The sequence below is a fragment of the Rhinopithecus bieti genome, unplaced genomic scaffold (genome assembly GCF_001698545.2).
Source record: "Rhinopithecus bieti isolate Rb0 unplaced genomic scaffold, ASM169854v2 scaffold_6908, whole genome shotgun sequence".
NCBI lineage: Eukaryota > Metazoa > Chordata > Mammalia > Primates > Cercopithecidae > Rhinopithecus > Rhinopithecus bieti.
This window is the reverse complement of record NW_016805193.1, coordinates 648,613-664,614: the sequence shown is the minus strand read 5'-3', so window position 1 is coordinate 664,614 and position 16,002 is coordinate 648,613. Positions and strand designations below refer to the sequence as shown.

Genomic DNA, 16,002 nt, shown 5'->3' with positions numbered 1-16,002 from the left:
TTCATCCCTGGGATGCAAGGCTGGTTCAATATACGAAAATCAATAAATGTAATCCATCACATAAATAGAACCAATGACAAAAACCACATGATTATCTCAATAGATGCAGAAAAGGCCTTCAATAAAATTCAACACCCCTTCATGCTAAAAACACTCAATAAACTAGGTACTAATGGAACATATCTCAAAAAAATAAGAGCTATTTATGACAAACCCATAGCCAATATCATACTGAATGGGCAAAAGCTGGAAGCATTCCCTTTGAAAATCAGCACAAGACAGGGATGCCCTCTCTCACCACTCCTATTCAACACAGTATTGGAAGTTCTGGCCAGGGCAATCAGGCAAGAGAAATAAATAAAGGGTATTCAAATACGAAGGGAGGAAGTAAAATTGTCTCTGTTTGCAGATGACATGATTGTATATTTAGAAAACCCTATTGTCTCATCCCAAAAACTCCTTAAGCTGATAAGCGACTTCTGCAAAGTCTCAGGATACAAAATCAATGTGCAAAAATCACAAGCATTCCTATACACCAATAATAGACAAGCAGAGAGCCAAGTCATGAATGAACTCCCATTCACAATTGCTACAAAGAAAATAAATACCTAGGAATGCAACTTACAAGGGACATGAAGGACCTCTTCAAGGAGAACTACAAACCACTGCTCAAGGAAATAAGAGAGGACACAAACAAATGGAAAAAAAATCCATGCTCATGGATAGAAGAATCTATATCGTGAAAATGGCCATACTGCCCAAAGCAATTTATAGATGCTATGCTATTCCCATCAAGCTACCATTGACTTTCTTCACAGAACTAGAAAAACTACTTTAACTTTCATATGGAACCAAAAAAGAGCCCACATAGCCAAGACAATCCTAAGCAAAAAGAACAAGGCTGAAGACATTGCACTACCTGACTTCAAACTATACTATAAGGCTACAATAACCAAAACGGCATATACTAGTACCAAAACAGATACATAGATCAATGGAACAGAACAGAGGCCTCAGAAATAACACCACACATCTACAACCATCTGATCTTCGACAAACCTAACAAAAATAAGCAATGGGGAAAGGATTCCCTATTTAATATATAGTGCTGGGAAAACTGGCTAGCCATGTGCAGAAACCAGAAACTAGGCCCCTTCCTTATACCTTATACAAAAATTAACTCAAGATGGATTAAAGACTTTTTTTTTCTTTTTTGAGACGGAGTCTCGCTCTGTCGCCCAGGCTGGAGTGCAGGGGCCGGATCTCAGCTCACTGCAAGCTCCGCCTCCCGGGTTCACGCCATTCTCCTGCCTCAGCCTCCCGAGTAGCCGAGACTACAGGCGCCCGCCACCTCGCCTGGCTAGTTTTTTGTATTTTTTAGTAGAGACGGGGTTTCACCGGGTTAGCCAGAATGGTCTGGATCTCCTGACCTCGTGATCTGCCCATCTCGCCCTCCCAAAGTGCTGGGATTACAGGCTTGAGCCACCACGCCCGGCCAAGATGGATTAAAGACTTAAACATAAAACCTAAAACCATGAAAACCCTAGAAGAAAACCTAGACAACAGCATTCAGGACATAGGCATGGACAAAGACTTCATGACTAAAACACCAAAAGCAACTGTAACAAAAGCCAAAATTGACAAATGGGATCTAATTAAACAAAAGAGCTTCTGCTCAGCATAAGAAACTATCAGAGTGAACAGGCGACCTATAGAATGGGAGAAAATTTTTGCAATCTATCCATCTGACAAAGGTCTGATATCCAGAATCTACAAGAAATTTACAAGAAAAAAAACAACCCCATAAAAGGTGGGCAAAGGATATGAACAGACACTTCTCAAAAGAAGACATTTATGTGGCCAACAAACATGAAAAAAAAAGCTCATCATCACTGGTCATTAGAGAAATGCAAATAAAAACCACAACGAGATACCATCTCATGCCAGTTCGAACGGCGATCATTAAAAAGTCAGGAAACAACAGATGCTAGAGAGGATGCAGAGAAATAGGAACACTTTTACACTGTTGATGGAAGTGTAAATTAGTTCAACCATTGTGGAAGACAGTGTGGTGATTCCTCAAGGATCTAGAACCAGAAATACCATTTGACCCAGCAATCTCATTACCGGGTATATATACACTCAAAGGATTATAAATCATTCTACTATAAAGACACAGGCACATGTACGTTTACTGCAGCACTATTTACAACAGCAAAGGCTTGGAACCAACCCAAATTCCCATCAATGAGGCTGGATAAAGAAAATGTAGTATATATACACCATGGAATACTATGCAGCCATAAAAAAGAATAAGTTCATGTCCTTTGCAGGTACATGGATGAAGCTGGAAACCATCATCCTGGGCAAATTAACACAGGAACAGAAAACCAAACACTGCATGTTCTCACTCATAAGTGGGAGATGAACAATGAAAACACATGGACACAGGGAGGGGAACATCATACACTGGGGCCTGCCAAGGGGTCGGGGGAAAGGGGAGGGAGAGCATTAGGACAAATACCTAATGCATGTGGGGCTTAAAACCTAGATGACGGGTTGATAGGTGCAGCAAAACACCATGGCAAATGTATACCTACATAACAAACCTGCATATTCAGCACATGCATCCCTTAAAGTAAAATAAAACTTAAAGTAAAATAAAAATTTTTTAAAAGAAATTAAAAAAAAAAAGAATGAAATTACTTACTTCACAGGTTGCAGGTTCTCATGAAGAACGAAATATGGATACAGTTTCTGGCATATATCAGATTTTTTTATATTATGGATTTAAATTATGTAATGTCCCATTTTGCACTGTTACTTGAGTTTTTTTAAGCGAAAATTATCTATTTACAACAACCTATGATAATGTTATTCTTATCACAATTCCTTGAGTAGACATCTCTCTCCCACTAAAAGATTAAACTTCCAGTGGGAATGATGGCTCACACCTGCAATCCCAGCTACTCAGGAGACTGAAGAGGGAGGATCACTTGAGGCCAGGATTTCAAGACCAGCCTGGGAAACAGCAGGACTCCATCTCTACAAAAAAAATTTTAAAACTTAACCAGGCATGATAGCAAGCACCTGAAGTCCCAGTTACTCAGGAGGCTAAGGTGGGAAAATAGCTTGAACTCAGGAGTTCAAGGCTGCAATGAGTCGTGATCATGCCATTGCACTCCAGCCTGAGTGACAGAACGAGGTCAACTCTATTTAAAAAAAAAAGATTAAACTTATACTCACTTAAACTCATTAGATGGAGGTTTCAGAAACTTTAATTTTTAAAACTCAAGTTGTGAATGTTACAGGTACATCACGACATGGCTCCCTGCTCCATGGAAGACCCTCACAGCGCACAGGCCTGGCCATCCACTTCATCACTGTGACCTGGGTTCTTTGCTTTGCCTCTTAGGACTGGAAGGGGCTTCAATGGGTCTCACCCATGATCTGATGTAGCTTAAAGGGGGGTGACGGGGTGTTTGTAGCTGAAGAAAAATAAGTTTTGTGTTTGTTGTTGAGGGAAGCAAAGGCCCACAGCCTGACACCTGTTCCCTGAGGAGGCATAAAAGAAACCTGGGGAAAGCAGAATGGTTGGTATCAGTGCACAAACTACAGGCCTACCCATCACACCGCTAAGCAGTAATAGAGGCACAGGGAATGACAACAGGTGGCTGGCCCCAGCAGGGATGGGATGTCCTATGAAGACTCCAAGTCAACCTTAAAAAAGTGTGGGGACCAGGAAGCTTATCCTCGGCACATGCATGCCACCTATGTGAATAGGAGGAAATAAAAAAAATAGCAAGGATAGCAAGTGGGGACGCTGGGATGGGGTGGGCCTGTCCCTCCGTCCCTCCGTCTCTCCCTCCCTCCTGTGCAGCCATGTTGCCCTGGGAGAACTGAGAACTGCAGAGTCTGAGAGTTCTCTTTCTCCTGTGATTAAAGGTTATGGAGAATTAAATCATAAACCTTTCATCTCTGTGATGCATGGTTCATCACCATACATGGGGAGGTGCTACCCACTGTGTCACTTTGTCTAATTTGAGTTTATTAGACCCTGGGCTGGCAAAGCCCAGGAAACTCACATGACAGATGCTATGTGAATGTATGTTAGCTATCACTGTACATTTAGTTGACTGGACTTTTCTTAGGGAAACTGAAGGCAGATTTAATCTTTAGGAAAAAAGAGAATTCACCAAGATAATGTTTGAGTATTCCCTTGAAAACTGAGAGGCTGGCCATCTACAATAGGAACCCCAAGAGTATCTATGGCTTTGTTTATAAAATAGGTGAGGACATCAGATGCTTGGGCTTCTCTCTCAGGAAGTAGTGTGAACAGGGCTCACCAACACCAGAGGGAGATTTCTGCAGAACAGCTGGGAGAACCTCACAAACAGAATGAGGGGAGCAAGGATGGTGTGCTCAGCTCATTCCTAGGGCAGAAGAAGGAACATGCCTCACATCCCAAAGGCGATCTCAACACTCCCTCAAGGATGCAGGGTCTTTCCTGCAACAGCTATGACTGGCTTGGGTGAAGCCGCCCACCACTACCCACCAAGGCCATTACCTGCTTTCCCTTCACCACGTGCTTGGGTACTGGCACTCTGACCTCCAGGTCAGTATAGTCCTGTGACCAGGTGTAGTTCTCTCGGACAGCACCATTGTAACTGTCGGGATTTTTCTGGAACTGCTCCTGAATCCTGAAAAAGAATAAAAAAGGTAAGATCCCAGCCAGCCATGCCTGAGCAGACGACCCCATGGGCAACCCAGCCACATGCCACTCCTACATCCTGGAGATGTGACCAACTCAAGTTTCATCTCAAGCTCACTTGCTCTGGCATCTGCAAACCCCTCCTCTTTTCGGGTGATTTCTTTTCTGACCCTCCTACATGATACCCCTGGAAATCACATGACAAGGGAAAAGCTACAGAAAAGAAACCTCAGTGCAGCACCCTATAGTTTAGGAAAAGTATCTGGGACCACAGTCAAAGTATAGCTGGTGCTGCTGGCCTTCAGAGTACTGAGATCCAGGCCTGTTAATTAACCAGAGGGCCCTTATTAATAAAATTCTTAGGCTCATGAGTCCTTGGTTTCTTATAAACTGCTTGGCAAGGCCTATCTTTAAAAAAAAGGAAAAAAAAAAAAGAGGCCAGGTGTGGTGGCTCATGCCTGTAATCCCAGCACTTTGGGAGGCCAAGGGTGGGTGAATCACCTGAGGTCAGGAGTTCGAAACCAGCCTAGCCAACATGGTGAAACCCTGTCTCTACTAAAAATACAAAAATTAGCTGAGCATGGGAGCACATGCCTGTAATCCCAGCTACTTGGAAGGCTTAGGGAGGAGAATTGCTTGAACCTGAGAGGCAGAGGTTGCAGGTTGCAGTGAGCTAAGATTGCACCATTGCACTCCAGCCTGGGCAACAGGAGCGAAACTCCATCTCAAAAAAAAAAAAAAAGGCAAAACTATTTCATCCTGCAGCTGCTAAACTTCAATCCTAATCCAACCCCTAGCCTCTATTTTCTCCTAGTAAATAAATCAAAGCTAAAAGGACTGCATTAAAATTATATACATCATTTGTAAGACATAAGTAAAACGTTTAATGAGATAGCCTAAAAAACTCAATCAAGCAAATTGTATTGTATAGGCCTGTTATAAACACAGCACAGATACAGATAAACCTACCAAGAAGCTGACGTTAAAAATAAAATATAATATTTTCCATAAAATGTAACAATGCTAATAATATAAACACTATGTAAGTTTAGACTCACAAGTCCATTATAGTGAACTGAAGATCTAAATTACAGACAAAAGCCTAGTCATGGAGGAGGCAGCAGCTACGAACACAGAACATTCCAACAGTAGGTGCAGCTCAGTCAACTTCTCCAGGGCCTGCTCAGAGACAAGCAGAAAAAATCTGGCAGAGAGACAGCCACATGGGCTCGTAAACAATGTGTGTACTATGATCCTGTTCATACAGGAAAACACAAAACTACACGTATCTACATCTATGTATCTTACACATGCAAGACAAGGGTTGGGAAGGGGTGGTCCAAGAGCGCAGGCTTTCTCTGGCCAGAGATCTAAGACAAGAACATATTTACCTACCGTGGGTATGCTCTGCACACTGTCTATGTATGAAGCTGGGCCTCCACCACAGCCTGAGTCCTCTGGGCTTGGCAACTGGTGGCTGTTAAGAACTGAATTGGGTCCCCTTGCTATGTTGGAATCTTAATCCCCAGGACCTCAGAATGTGACCTTAATAAAAACAGGGTCTTTACACAGGTGATGCAGTTACAACAAGGTCATTAGGGTAGGCCCTAATCCACTATGACTGATGTCCTTAAAAGGGGGACTTTGGAGAGACGATGTGAAGGCCATGTGGAGACAATGGAGTGATGTGCCTATAGGCCAAGGAACGCCAAGGACCGCAGGACACCACCCAAAGCTTGAAGAGGAGAGGGAATATCTTCCCCTAAGGCCTTCAGAGGGAACATGGCCCTGCTGACACCTTGATCTCAGACTTCCCTTCTAAGAACTCTGAGAGAATCAACATTTGTTTAAGCCACCCATTTTGTGGTACGTTATTGTGGTAGCATGAACAAACACAGTGGCTAAGGAAACTAATTTCAATCAGAGGTGATATTCAAAATTCAGCACTGAATATTGGCAGGACTAGACACCAACCACTAACTTCTAGACACTCAGAAGAGATGTCAGCCTTAAACTACTCACACAGGCGGGCCACTGTGGGACAGAGAAATGACATATGGAAACCAGGAGTCACATAGGATTCCTGGCTGAACGACATGAGAAACAGGGTGTGGGGAAGGAAACTAAAGAATGTTCAGTATGTTGAAAACGGGCAGCAAAAGAAAGATTTAGATGCAACCAATAAACACATTTTCAAAGACTATTTAGTGATACGGAGGAAGCTTTCAATATACCATAAAACTGAAAAGGGGGTATTGTTACTTTTAAGTATGGAATGACTTTAATTTATAAGAAGAAACATAACATACACACATGTGTGTACACATATATGAAAAAGACTGAAAAAAAGCACATTAAATCTTTTTGGTTATCTCTGATAGTAGAGTAACAAGGAATCTGACTTTCTTCTTTGTACCTAGGTATTATCCAAACTCCCTAGAATATGTAGACATTTTTATAACCAAGAGAAAAATGGTTCTCTTTAAAAAATGCTAACAGGAGACAGTGATGCACCCTGCAGCCCCTATATCCAGGTGCGGTCCCAGGGCCACAGCAGCAGCACTAGCCTGACCCTTGGAGCAGAGTACAAAGGAGTCAGACACAGAGAGGAGGACTCACCCAGCCCCCAAGTTTCCACAGGATCCTTCTAGGTGAGCACTGACAGCAGCTTTAAGACTCACATCTGACATAAATATGCTTGAACATGTAGAGAATATTTCCAAAAGAACAATAAGATAGCAGCAGCTATTTTTATGGCTGGAAACTGTAGACTTCTTTTCATTGACACTTTTGTACATACATTACCATTTGAAAAAAGTCAAAATTATGAAAACATACAAATAAAATACCCACACACACACACACACAAAATAAAGACCAACATGGCCCCAGCACTTGGCAGAGATCAGGGAGTAAACATGAAGACTCCTCAAAAGTTGGGGGGGGAAAAATGGCTCTCTCAAGAAAGGAGAATGAGTATAATGCCGGGGGATATCCTTGGGGATGCTGCCGCCAGCAACAGTGCAGTCACTCAGCTTATACCACCAGTGATGCCCACATGGGTTCTGCCTCCTCCAGGGCAAATGGCAGTCAGTCTCTGCCTTGGAGTGAGGGGGGACATCTGTCACCCTTGCCACTACACACTGCAGTAAAGCTGTATGCTTTTGGAGAGGGCTCTGGTCACACAGAACCTGCCTCACCCCATCCTCCTGCCATGTCCTCAGCAGCCCTGGCCTGGCTCCTCTTGCATGGAACCTGCAGATTCCCTCCACAGGAAGCAGGAGAATCACTCCTTAAACAGCCCTTGCAAGTTGTTGGGTGCTTTTTATAGTGCTCTGAATGCACATTCTATTTAAATAAGGTTGATTATTTCCAGCCAAGAGTATGTAAAAATAAGCGTCCTGTCAAGTGCAGGTGTCTCTGGCCCCCACTGTGCCACTGTTGGTCACCCCTGCAGCTGCAGGCCTGGGCACACGGTAGGAGGCAGGGGAGGGAGCATCCATGCTTCAGCACCAAGGGTGGGAGTAGGAAAGTGAGTCAGCAGTCAGGTTGAAGATTATGGAGTAGGTCTCCCTGCAGCTCCCACTCCTGTTGAGCTGGGATAACAAGGTTCTAAATGTGTTAAAGGAAAAACACAGAACAGGCTCTGTTGCCTGTTGGGTGCTGTGGGTAGCAGGGCCCTCTGTCTCCTTGGGGATAGGCCAGACCCTTCCTGGCAAACTGCAGGCCTAGGTGCTGCTGAGTGTGGCAAGCCAGGCACCAGGGTCACCTGCACAGGGAGAGCTGGCAGCACTGACTGTCACCAGGAGTCACTGTCATGCAGGCAAGCAGTTCTTGACTGAGTAGGTCAGGTTTCTGACCAGATTTCTGAGACTCATCGTCAGGAACCTGACCTACCCAATCCACCTGTTTGAGTGCTGCCACTAGAAACCAAAAGGTCCTCTCTCCTTCCTTTTTTTTTTTTTGAGACGGAGTCTCGTTCTGTCGTCCAGGCTGGTGTGCAATGCCACAATCTCGGCTCACTGCAACCTTTGCCTCCCAGGTTCACACAATTCTCCTGCCTCAGTCTCCAGAGTAGCTGGGATTACGGGTGCGCACCACCACTCCCAGCTAATTTTTGTATTTTAGTACAGATGGGGTTTACCATGTTGGCCAGGCTGGTCTCGAATTCCTGACCTCAAGTGATCCGCCTGCCTCAGCCTCCCATAGTGCTGGGATTACAGGCGTGGGCCACCGTGCCCAGCCTCCTCCCATTTGTTTTTAAAAAACACAGGATTAGGCTAGGCTCACACTTGTAATTTCAGCACTTTGGGAGGCCAAAACAGGAGGATTACTTGAGGCCACGAGTCTGAGACCAGCCTGGGCAATATAAGAAGACGCGTCCTACAAAACATTTTAAAATTAGCCACACATATGGTGCACACCTGTAGTGTCAGTCACTTGAGGGGTTGAGGTGGGAGAATGGATTGAGCCCAGGAGTTCAAGGTTATAGTGAGCTATGATTGTGCCACTGCACTCCAGCCTGGATGACAGAATGAGACCCTGTCTCTAAAACGAAACAAAAAACAAAACAGGATCAGACAATCCTGATTTTCCAAAAGCTAGTGGCAAATATGTAAAATGAAGAGTAAAAGGAGGTCAAAGACCTAACCTAAAGAGTTTTGCCTAGGAAGCTAGAGCCCCAAACCTGTAATAGATTTATAATTCAACCAGATAAGGGCTGACCTCAAGCTCTTCTCCAGAGAGAGAATGCCTACGATAGGCATTGACTGCCTGACTAAAGGCGAGGTTTGGCTCCCCAAGTCACAGCCAGTGATTCCAAAGCGGAGGTGTTTGCACAGAAATGTCAAGCTTGCTGCTCCCCACTTCCCGCCCCCTGGGGCTCAGTGATTGAGGCCCGATTTGTCAACCCCCTCTCTGTCACCCCAAATACAGCTGTTCTTTCATGTCTCTTGCAATCAATCCTGTCTACCCTTTAAATGTTAACACTCTTAACTACATTGCCCTTAACTACATTGCACAAAAGCCACTACTCTGTGCAAAGATGACAACATCCCTGTCACCCTCATCTCCTTCCATTATCCCAGGTGAGAGTTGTCATCACACCTCAACACCTGTTGACCTCACTGTCCCCTCAGGAGAGGTCCCACAACATTTGGGTGCAATGTACATATATGTGTGCTAGGGTCTGAAATGTTTGTGTTCCCCTAAAACGTGTATCTTGAAATCCTAACCCCGAAGGTGATGGCAGTAGGAGGTGGGGCCTTTAGGAAGTGATTAGGTCATGAGGGTGGAGCCTCTGAGTGGGATTAGTGCCCTTATATGGAGGTCTCAAAGAGCTTCCTCATCCCTTCCACCATGGGAGAGCACCACATGAAAACAGAGATCCATGAATCAGGAAGCAGGGCCTCCCCAGACATTGAATCTACTGGTGCCTTATCTTGGACTTCCAGCCTCCAGAATTGTGAGACATAAATTTCTGTAGTCTACAAGCCACCCAGGCTATGGTATTTTGTTATAGTAGCCCAAATGGACTAAGCCAGCACGTGTGTATGTGTGCATAGTACATATGTGTGGTATATGTGCAGTGCACTGCGTGATAAAGGTATGTGTGCACTATATGTGTGTGGGGGTACATGTGTGTGCATACAATGTGTGTGTGCCACATGCATGTGTTTGGTATATGTGTACCTGCACGTGCATATAGGCATGTGTAATGTGTGTGCAGTCTGTATGTGTGGTGCATGTGTGCGGTACACATGTGCATGCAATGTATGTGGTGTGTGTGTGGTGCTTGTGGGCATGCAGTATGTGTCTGCTATGTGCATGTGTGTGGTATGCATGTATGCATGCAGTGTGCATATGTGTGCATAAGGTATAGTATGGGTGTGGTATGGGCATGCAGTATATATGTGTGTGATGTACGTGCCATAGGTATGAGGCAACCAGCAGACATGGCTCACTCTCTCCCTTGAAATTCTCACCTGTCTCTTACCAATTTTCTTCTCATCTCACTGACCTGGCACATCTCACACCAGGATGGGAGCCATGGCTGCCTCTCTTCTCAGTCTCTTCGCATGCCACTGTGACTACATTATTCTCAACAACCTCGTATGGCTCCCTATGGCCCAGGAGACAAGGCCAGGGCCTCAGCAAGGCACTCAAGGTAGCCCATGATTGAGTGTCATGATTCCTTCCTCCCTTTTTCCTCCTGCTCCCACAAATGAATACTCCTCCTTATCTGTCAACTCTTCCCTGCCTATGCTCAGTCTCAACTCAAGATTCCTTCCACCTGATGGAAATACGGTCAATTTTCTTCTGGGTTTCTTCATTTTCAAAGCTTTATAAAATAAGCATTATCATAAAAATGACCCATCCTTGAGGCCCACTGCCCTGCTTCTGAAGCCTAAAACTCATGTTCGGCCAGGCCCACTTCCTACTTCTCGGTTGTATCTTCCTAGGAGTGTTCACTCCCAAGAGCTTGTCCACTCATGCGGATTTCAGTGCTCAAAAATGACTCAATGCCTGGACCCCAGCCCTAGGCCCCCAGCTGCCAGGTCTGCCCCAACCCCAGCGACCCAGACGTAGACTGGGCCTTGGTCTTGACTTCTGCAGCCTTCAACCTTCTCACTTATGAAGGGACAGGCTGGAGCCAGTCACCACTCCCAGGCTTCTGCACAGACAAGCAACTCATACTAACCAGCCTTCCTGCAACTCTTGCCAGATTCATCTGTCTAGAGGGCGGTGCCTCCCTGCCTGCTGCCCAGCTCCCACTGAGGCTCCCCTACCCACTAGGCTCCTTTAGTTGCTGTGCATGCATTACTTCTAAGTTCATGCTTCTTTACTAGCAGGGACGTGACCCCCACCCCGCCACCCGCCATCAGGCCAACTGTGGATAACATGCCACCTCAGCCAGCCGCACAAAAGGCTTGGTGACAATGTAGCAGCCACCCCGGGCCACGGGCTCTGGTCTCAAGTATGTCCTACAAATCAATGTCTCCAAGCCAGTCCCACAGCAGTCAAGCAGTTTCCATGCTCTGTGTGTCCATGGTGTCCAACCTGAGGTCAAGCCCAGCTTCCCTGCACACCAACCAGGGACTAGGTCACTAAGCCTCTCTGTGCCTTGGTCCCCTGACCTATAAAATGGGAAGACTAACAGCATCTCTCCCAAAAGGTGAGGAACAAACCATTTAAAATGACTAAAACAAGGTATCGTGACACTCAGTACTGCTTTCTTACTCAGTCCTTTCCCTTTAGAAAGTCTTTGGCTATGGAAAGATAGCTCACTGAGCAGCTTTTATGACTATGGGATGATTCTTGAACCCTCTGAGACATTTGGAGAGATAAGTTATGCCTCTTATAATTCTACAGATTTTATCTGTAAGGTGCTTTTTCTAAAAATCTAGTGTCAACAATTTTATCGACACCTGATTTATTACCTCTTTAGCATCTACCACACATTGGTCTTCCAATGACGGTAGCTGCCTACTTCAAAGACAATGCTAACTCACCAACAGGAGAGCCAGAGTTCCTAGAGATGTGGCTAGTCCCCAACCTGGGGCCAGAACACACAGGGTTAGCCTAGCTGTCTTCCTTACAGCAAGTGGGGAACTGTCGAAGATCAGGAGGGTCATGCTGAAAGGACACATCAGTCAATTTCAGAAGGCTCCCTGCTGGCCAAAGATGGGACAATCATAAATAAATAAATGAAGTCCACAATGTACTAAAGCACGTAGTATATTAAAAATCTATGAGTTCAGCCGGGTGCAGCGGCTCACACCTGTAATCCCAGCACTCTGGGAGGTGGAGGTGGGCGGATCACTAGGTCAGGAGATCGAGACCACGTTGAAACCCCATCTCTACTAAAAGTACAAAAAATTAGCTGGGCGTGGTGGCGCGTGCCTGTAGTTCCAGCTACTCAGGAGGCTGAGGCCAGAAGAATGGCATGAACCCTGGAGGCGGAGCTTGCAGTGAGCCGAGATGAAGCCACTGCACTCCAGCCTGGGCGACAGAATGAGACTCCGTCTCAAAAAAAAAAAAAAAAAAAAAAAAAAAATTCCATGAGTTCATAAAACAAAATCTCCAGGGGTCACCTTTAGTGATCAGAGAACAGCTCAACCTGAAAAGTCATCAATAAAATGGTTCCATAGGAACTGTAATTTCAGAAAGGCCATGCCCCTAAATAAGAATTCCAGATAATAAGCAAAGAAGGTAAAACAGAATGAGAACATCACTATCTTGCACCATCTTCTGTAATGAAGGCAATGAGTCTGGCAACTTTCATTCATTCCTGGTGAGCACCAAGTGAAAAGCTGAGGAGGAACCTGTGACAGAAGGATCCAGAACACCCCAAATATCTGTGACACACATGCTATGTACCCCCTGAAAGGGCCTGCCTATTGGGTACCACTGCCCCCAACACGGGACCTCGATTCCATTCCAACCTACAGGTCTGAATACCACTTCACAGTAAAGACGAGGGGCAGAGAAGCACGGCCATCAAAACCAGGAGCACACAGTCAGCCAGATCTAGAATCAGTGAAATTATGCAAGGCTAAGTTCTAAGTTTTTTGGACAAATATATGGCATGGGACAAAAAATGAGAAGGGGAACTACTCTAAATTAAGAATCATAAGATCTATCAACCAAATTCAATGTTTGGACCTTTGCTGGGATGCTAATTTGAAGAAAAAAAAATTTTTGAGACAATCAGGAAAATCAGTAAATACTGATTGGGTATTAGATGATTTTAAGGAATTATAAATTTGTAAGATAAGATAATTCTGTTAAATTTAAGTCCTTATTTCTTGTTGAAGTATTTACGGGTGAAATTACATGATGTCTGGGATTTGTTCCATCAAAAACAAAACCAAAAGTCTGAGGGTAGGGAGAAAGATGAAACAACCATGACGTGTTGCTAAGTGATGAAGCAGGGTGAAAGTTTCGTGGGCATTCATTATGCTATTCCCTCCTTTTTGTGTACTTCTGAAAATCTAAAGAGTCTGTCTTGGCTATGCATCTAGGAGTAGAACTTCTAGGTCAAAGGATATATACATGTTCAACTTTAAGAGATAATGCCAAACTGTTTTCCAGAGGGATTGCCCCAATTTACTCTCACCAGCAAAGTGGGTCATGCTACAGAACTACAGGATCCATGCTTTGTACTGTCAGACTTTATAAAATCTTGCCAATTACATATACATAAAAATAGTTCTCAGTATAGTTTTAACTCACATTTCTCTGCTTATTAATGGGGCTGAACAGCTCTTCATATACTTATTGGTCATATATGTCTCATCACCTGTGAAATCCCAGTTCATGTCTTTCATGACTTTTGTTTGTAATTTCTTTGATTTGTAGAAGTTCTTTATATATTTGGATAAGAATTATTTGTTGGTTTATAGTTTACAAATACTTTCTGGTTATAAGTTGTCTTCATACTTTAAAGATGTCTATCTAGTCAACACAAATTCTTCATTTTAATATAGTCAAATGCACCAATCTTTTTTAACATTAACATTTTTATATACTCAGAACTCCTGCCTTCCTTAAAGTCTAAAAGAGAGTTACATCAATTTTCTACTCATATTTTTTTTTTTATTCTCTACTTGTTATTACCCCCTTTCCTTTTTTTCTTTCTTTTCCTTTTTTTTTTTTTGAGACAGAGACTTGCTCTGTCACCCAGGCTGGAATGCAGTGGCACGATCTTGGCTCACTGCAACCTCCGCCTCCTGGGTTCAAGCAATTGTCCTGCCTCAGCCTCCCAAGTAGCTGGGATTACAGGTGTGTGCCACCATGCCCGGCTAATTTTTCTATTTTTAGTAGAGACGGGATTTCACCATGTTGGTCAGGCTGGTCTCAAATGCCTGAACTCGTGATCCGCCCGCCTTGGCCTCCCAAAGTGCTGGGATTACAGGCATGAGCCACCATGCCTGCCAATATCATTCCATCTTTGTTTCTTTGTAAATTCTCTTTTCTTCTCTTAATAAGTTATACCAGAAGTTTGTCTATGTTGATGTTTTTTTCTTTCAAAGAACCAATTTTTGCCTTTTGCTGATCTTCTCTATTTGCCATTTAAAGTCCAGCTGAGGAACACAGAGAGAGACCCCAGGGACTACCCTGTCACTGACCTGATTCTGGCCAGTGTGGGGGCCACAGGGGCTGGGGCAGCCCCACTGACACTGTTTGATTAGTCAGGAAGGCTCACTTTAATAAAAAATTCTTATAAGAAGTATATTTGAAAATGTGTTTTACATTTTAAAATTAACTTTGTGGCTACAGTTAAAAAGAACTAGATGATTCTATATTTACTGAAAAAAATAAGGCAAGATACTCGGAATCACTGATAATATGCCCACTAATACTCTGATAGGTTTAAATGCATATTTAGGGAATACTTTTGACAATCTGTGTCAGATGGTCAGCCAACATCAACAAAAATCAGTATATTTACTATAAAACTATTTTAACCTACTAAAAATGGAAGTTTGTACAGTGAATTTTTTCTTAAATTGTGTTATTTTAATGTGGGAAAGAGGCTTCCTAATTTTTTAGCAGTATTTAAATGTGAAATACATATTTTAAAACAAAATTAGATAATCTACTCCATAAATATGTCAATATACGAATTCTGAACTAAGCTGGGTGCAGAGGCTTGCGCCTGCAATCCCAGCTACTTGGGAAGCTGAGGCAGGAGGAATGCTGGATGGCAGGAGTTCGAGATCAGCCAAAGAAACATAGTGAGACACCCCCATCCCTTAAAAAAAAAAATTCAGAATTACATAAGTATCTTACTTTAGTCTTCACTCAATTTTATTTTCCTGTTCATTCAAAATCAGAAAAATTAAGACCAGCTTTACCATTTAAATTCTCAAAAGACTTCCCATGTGAGAAAAAATTAGGCCAAAGAAAACCCCTAACACTCAAATCTACAGTACCTATAGTATCAAAAAGGATGCATACCAATGGCACAATTATTTCTCAGAAATGTCCAGAAGTAGAGAAAACAGGCCGGGCGTGGTGGCTCATGCCTGTAATCCCAGCACCTTAGAAGGCCAAGGCAGGCGGATCACAAGGTCAGGAGATGGAGACCACCCTGGCGAACACGGTGAAACTCCATCTCTATTAAAAATACACAAAAATTAGCCAGGCATGGTGGCGGGTGCCTGTAGTCCCAGCTTCTCGGGAGGCGAGGCAGGAGAATGGCGTGAACCCGGGAGGCGACGGAGCTTGCAGTGAGTGGAGATCGCGCCACTGCACTCCAGCCTGGGAGACGGAGCAAGACTCCGTCT

The 16,002-nt window shown here is 43.9% G+C and overlaps 1 protein-coding gene across 2 annotated transcripts in view; it reads right to left on the bottom strand.

Moving 5' to 3' along the window:
- Positions 1-16,002, bottom strand: part of NUDCD3 (NudC domain containing 3) — a 112,044-nt gene that overhangs the window by 38,487 nt on the left and 57,555 nt on the right. For both annotated transcript variants that reach the window (XM_017871688.1, XM_017871687.1), the window contains exon 3: positions 4,568-4,700. In XM_017871688.1, the coding sequence (XP_017727177.1) occupies positions 4,568-4,700 (133 nt within the window). The remainder of the gene's footprint in view (positions 1-4,567; positions 4,701-16,002) is intronic.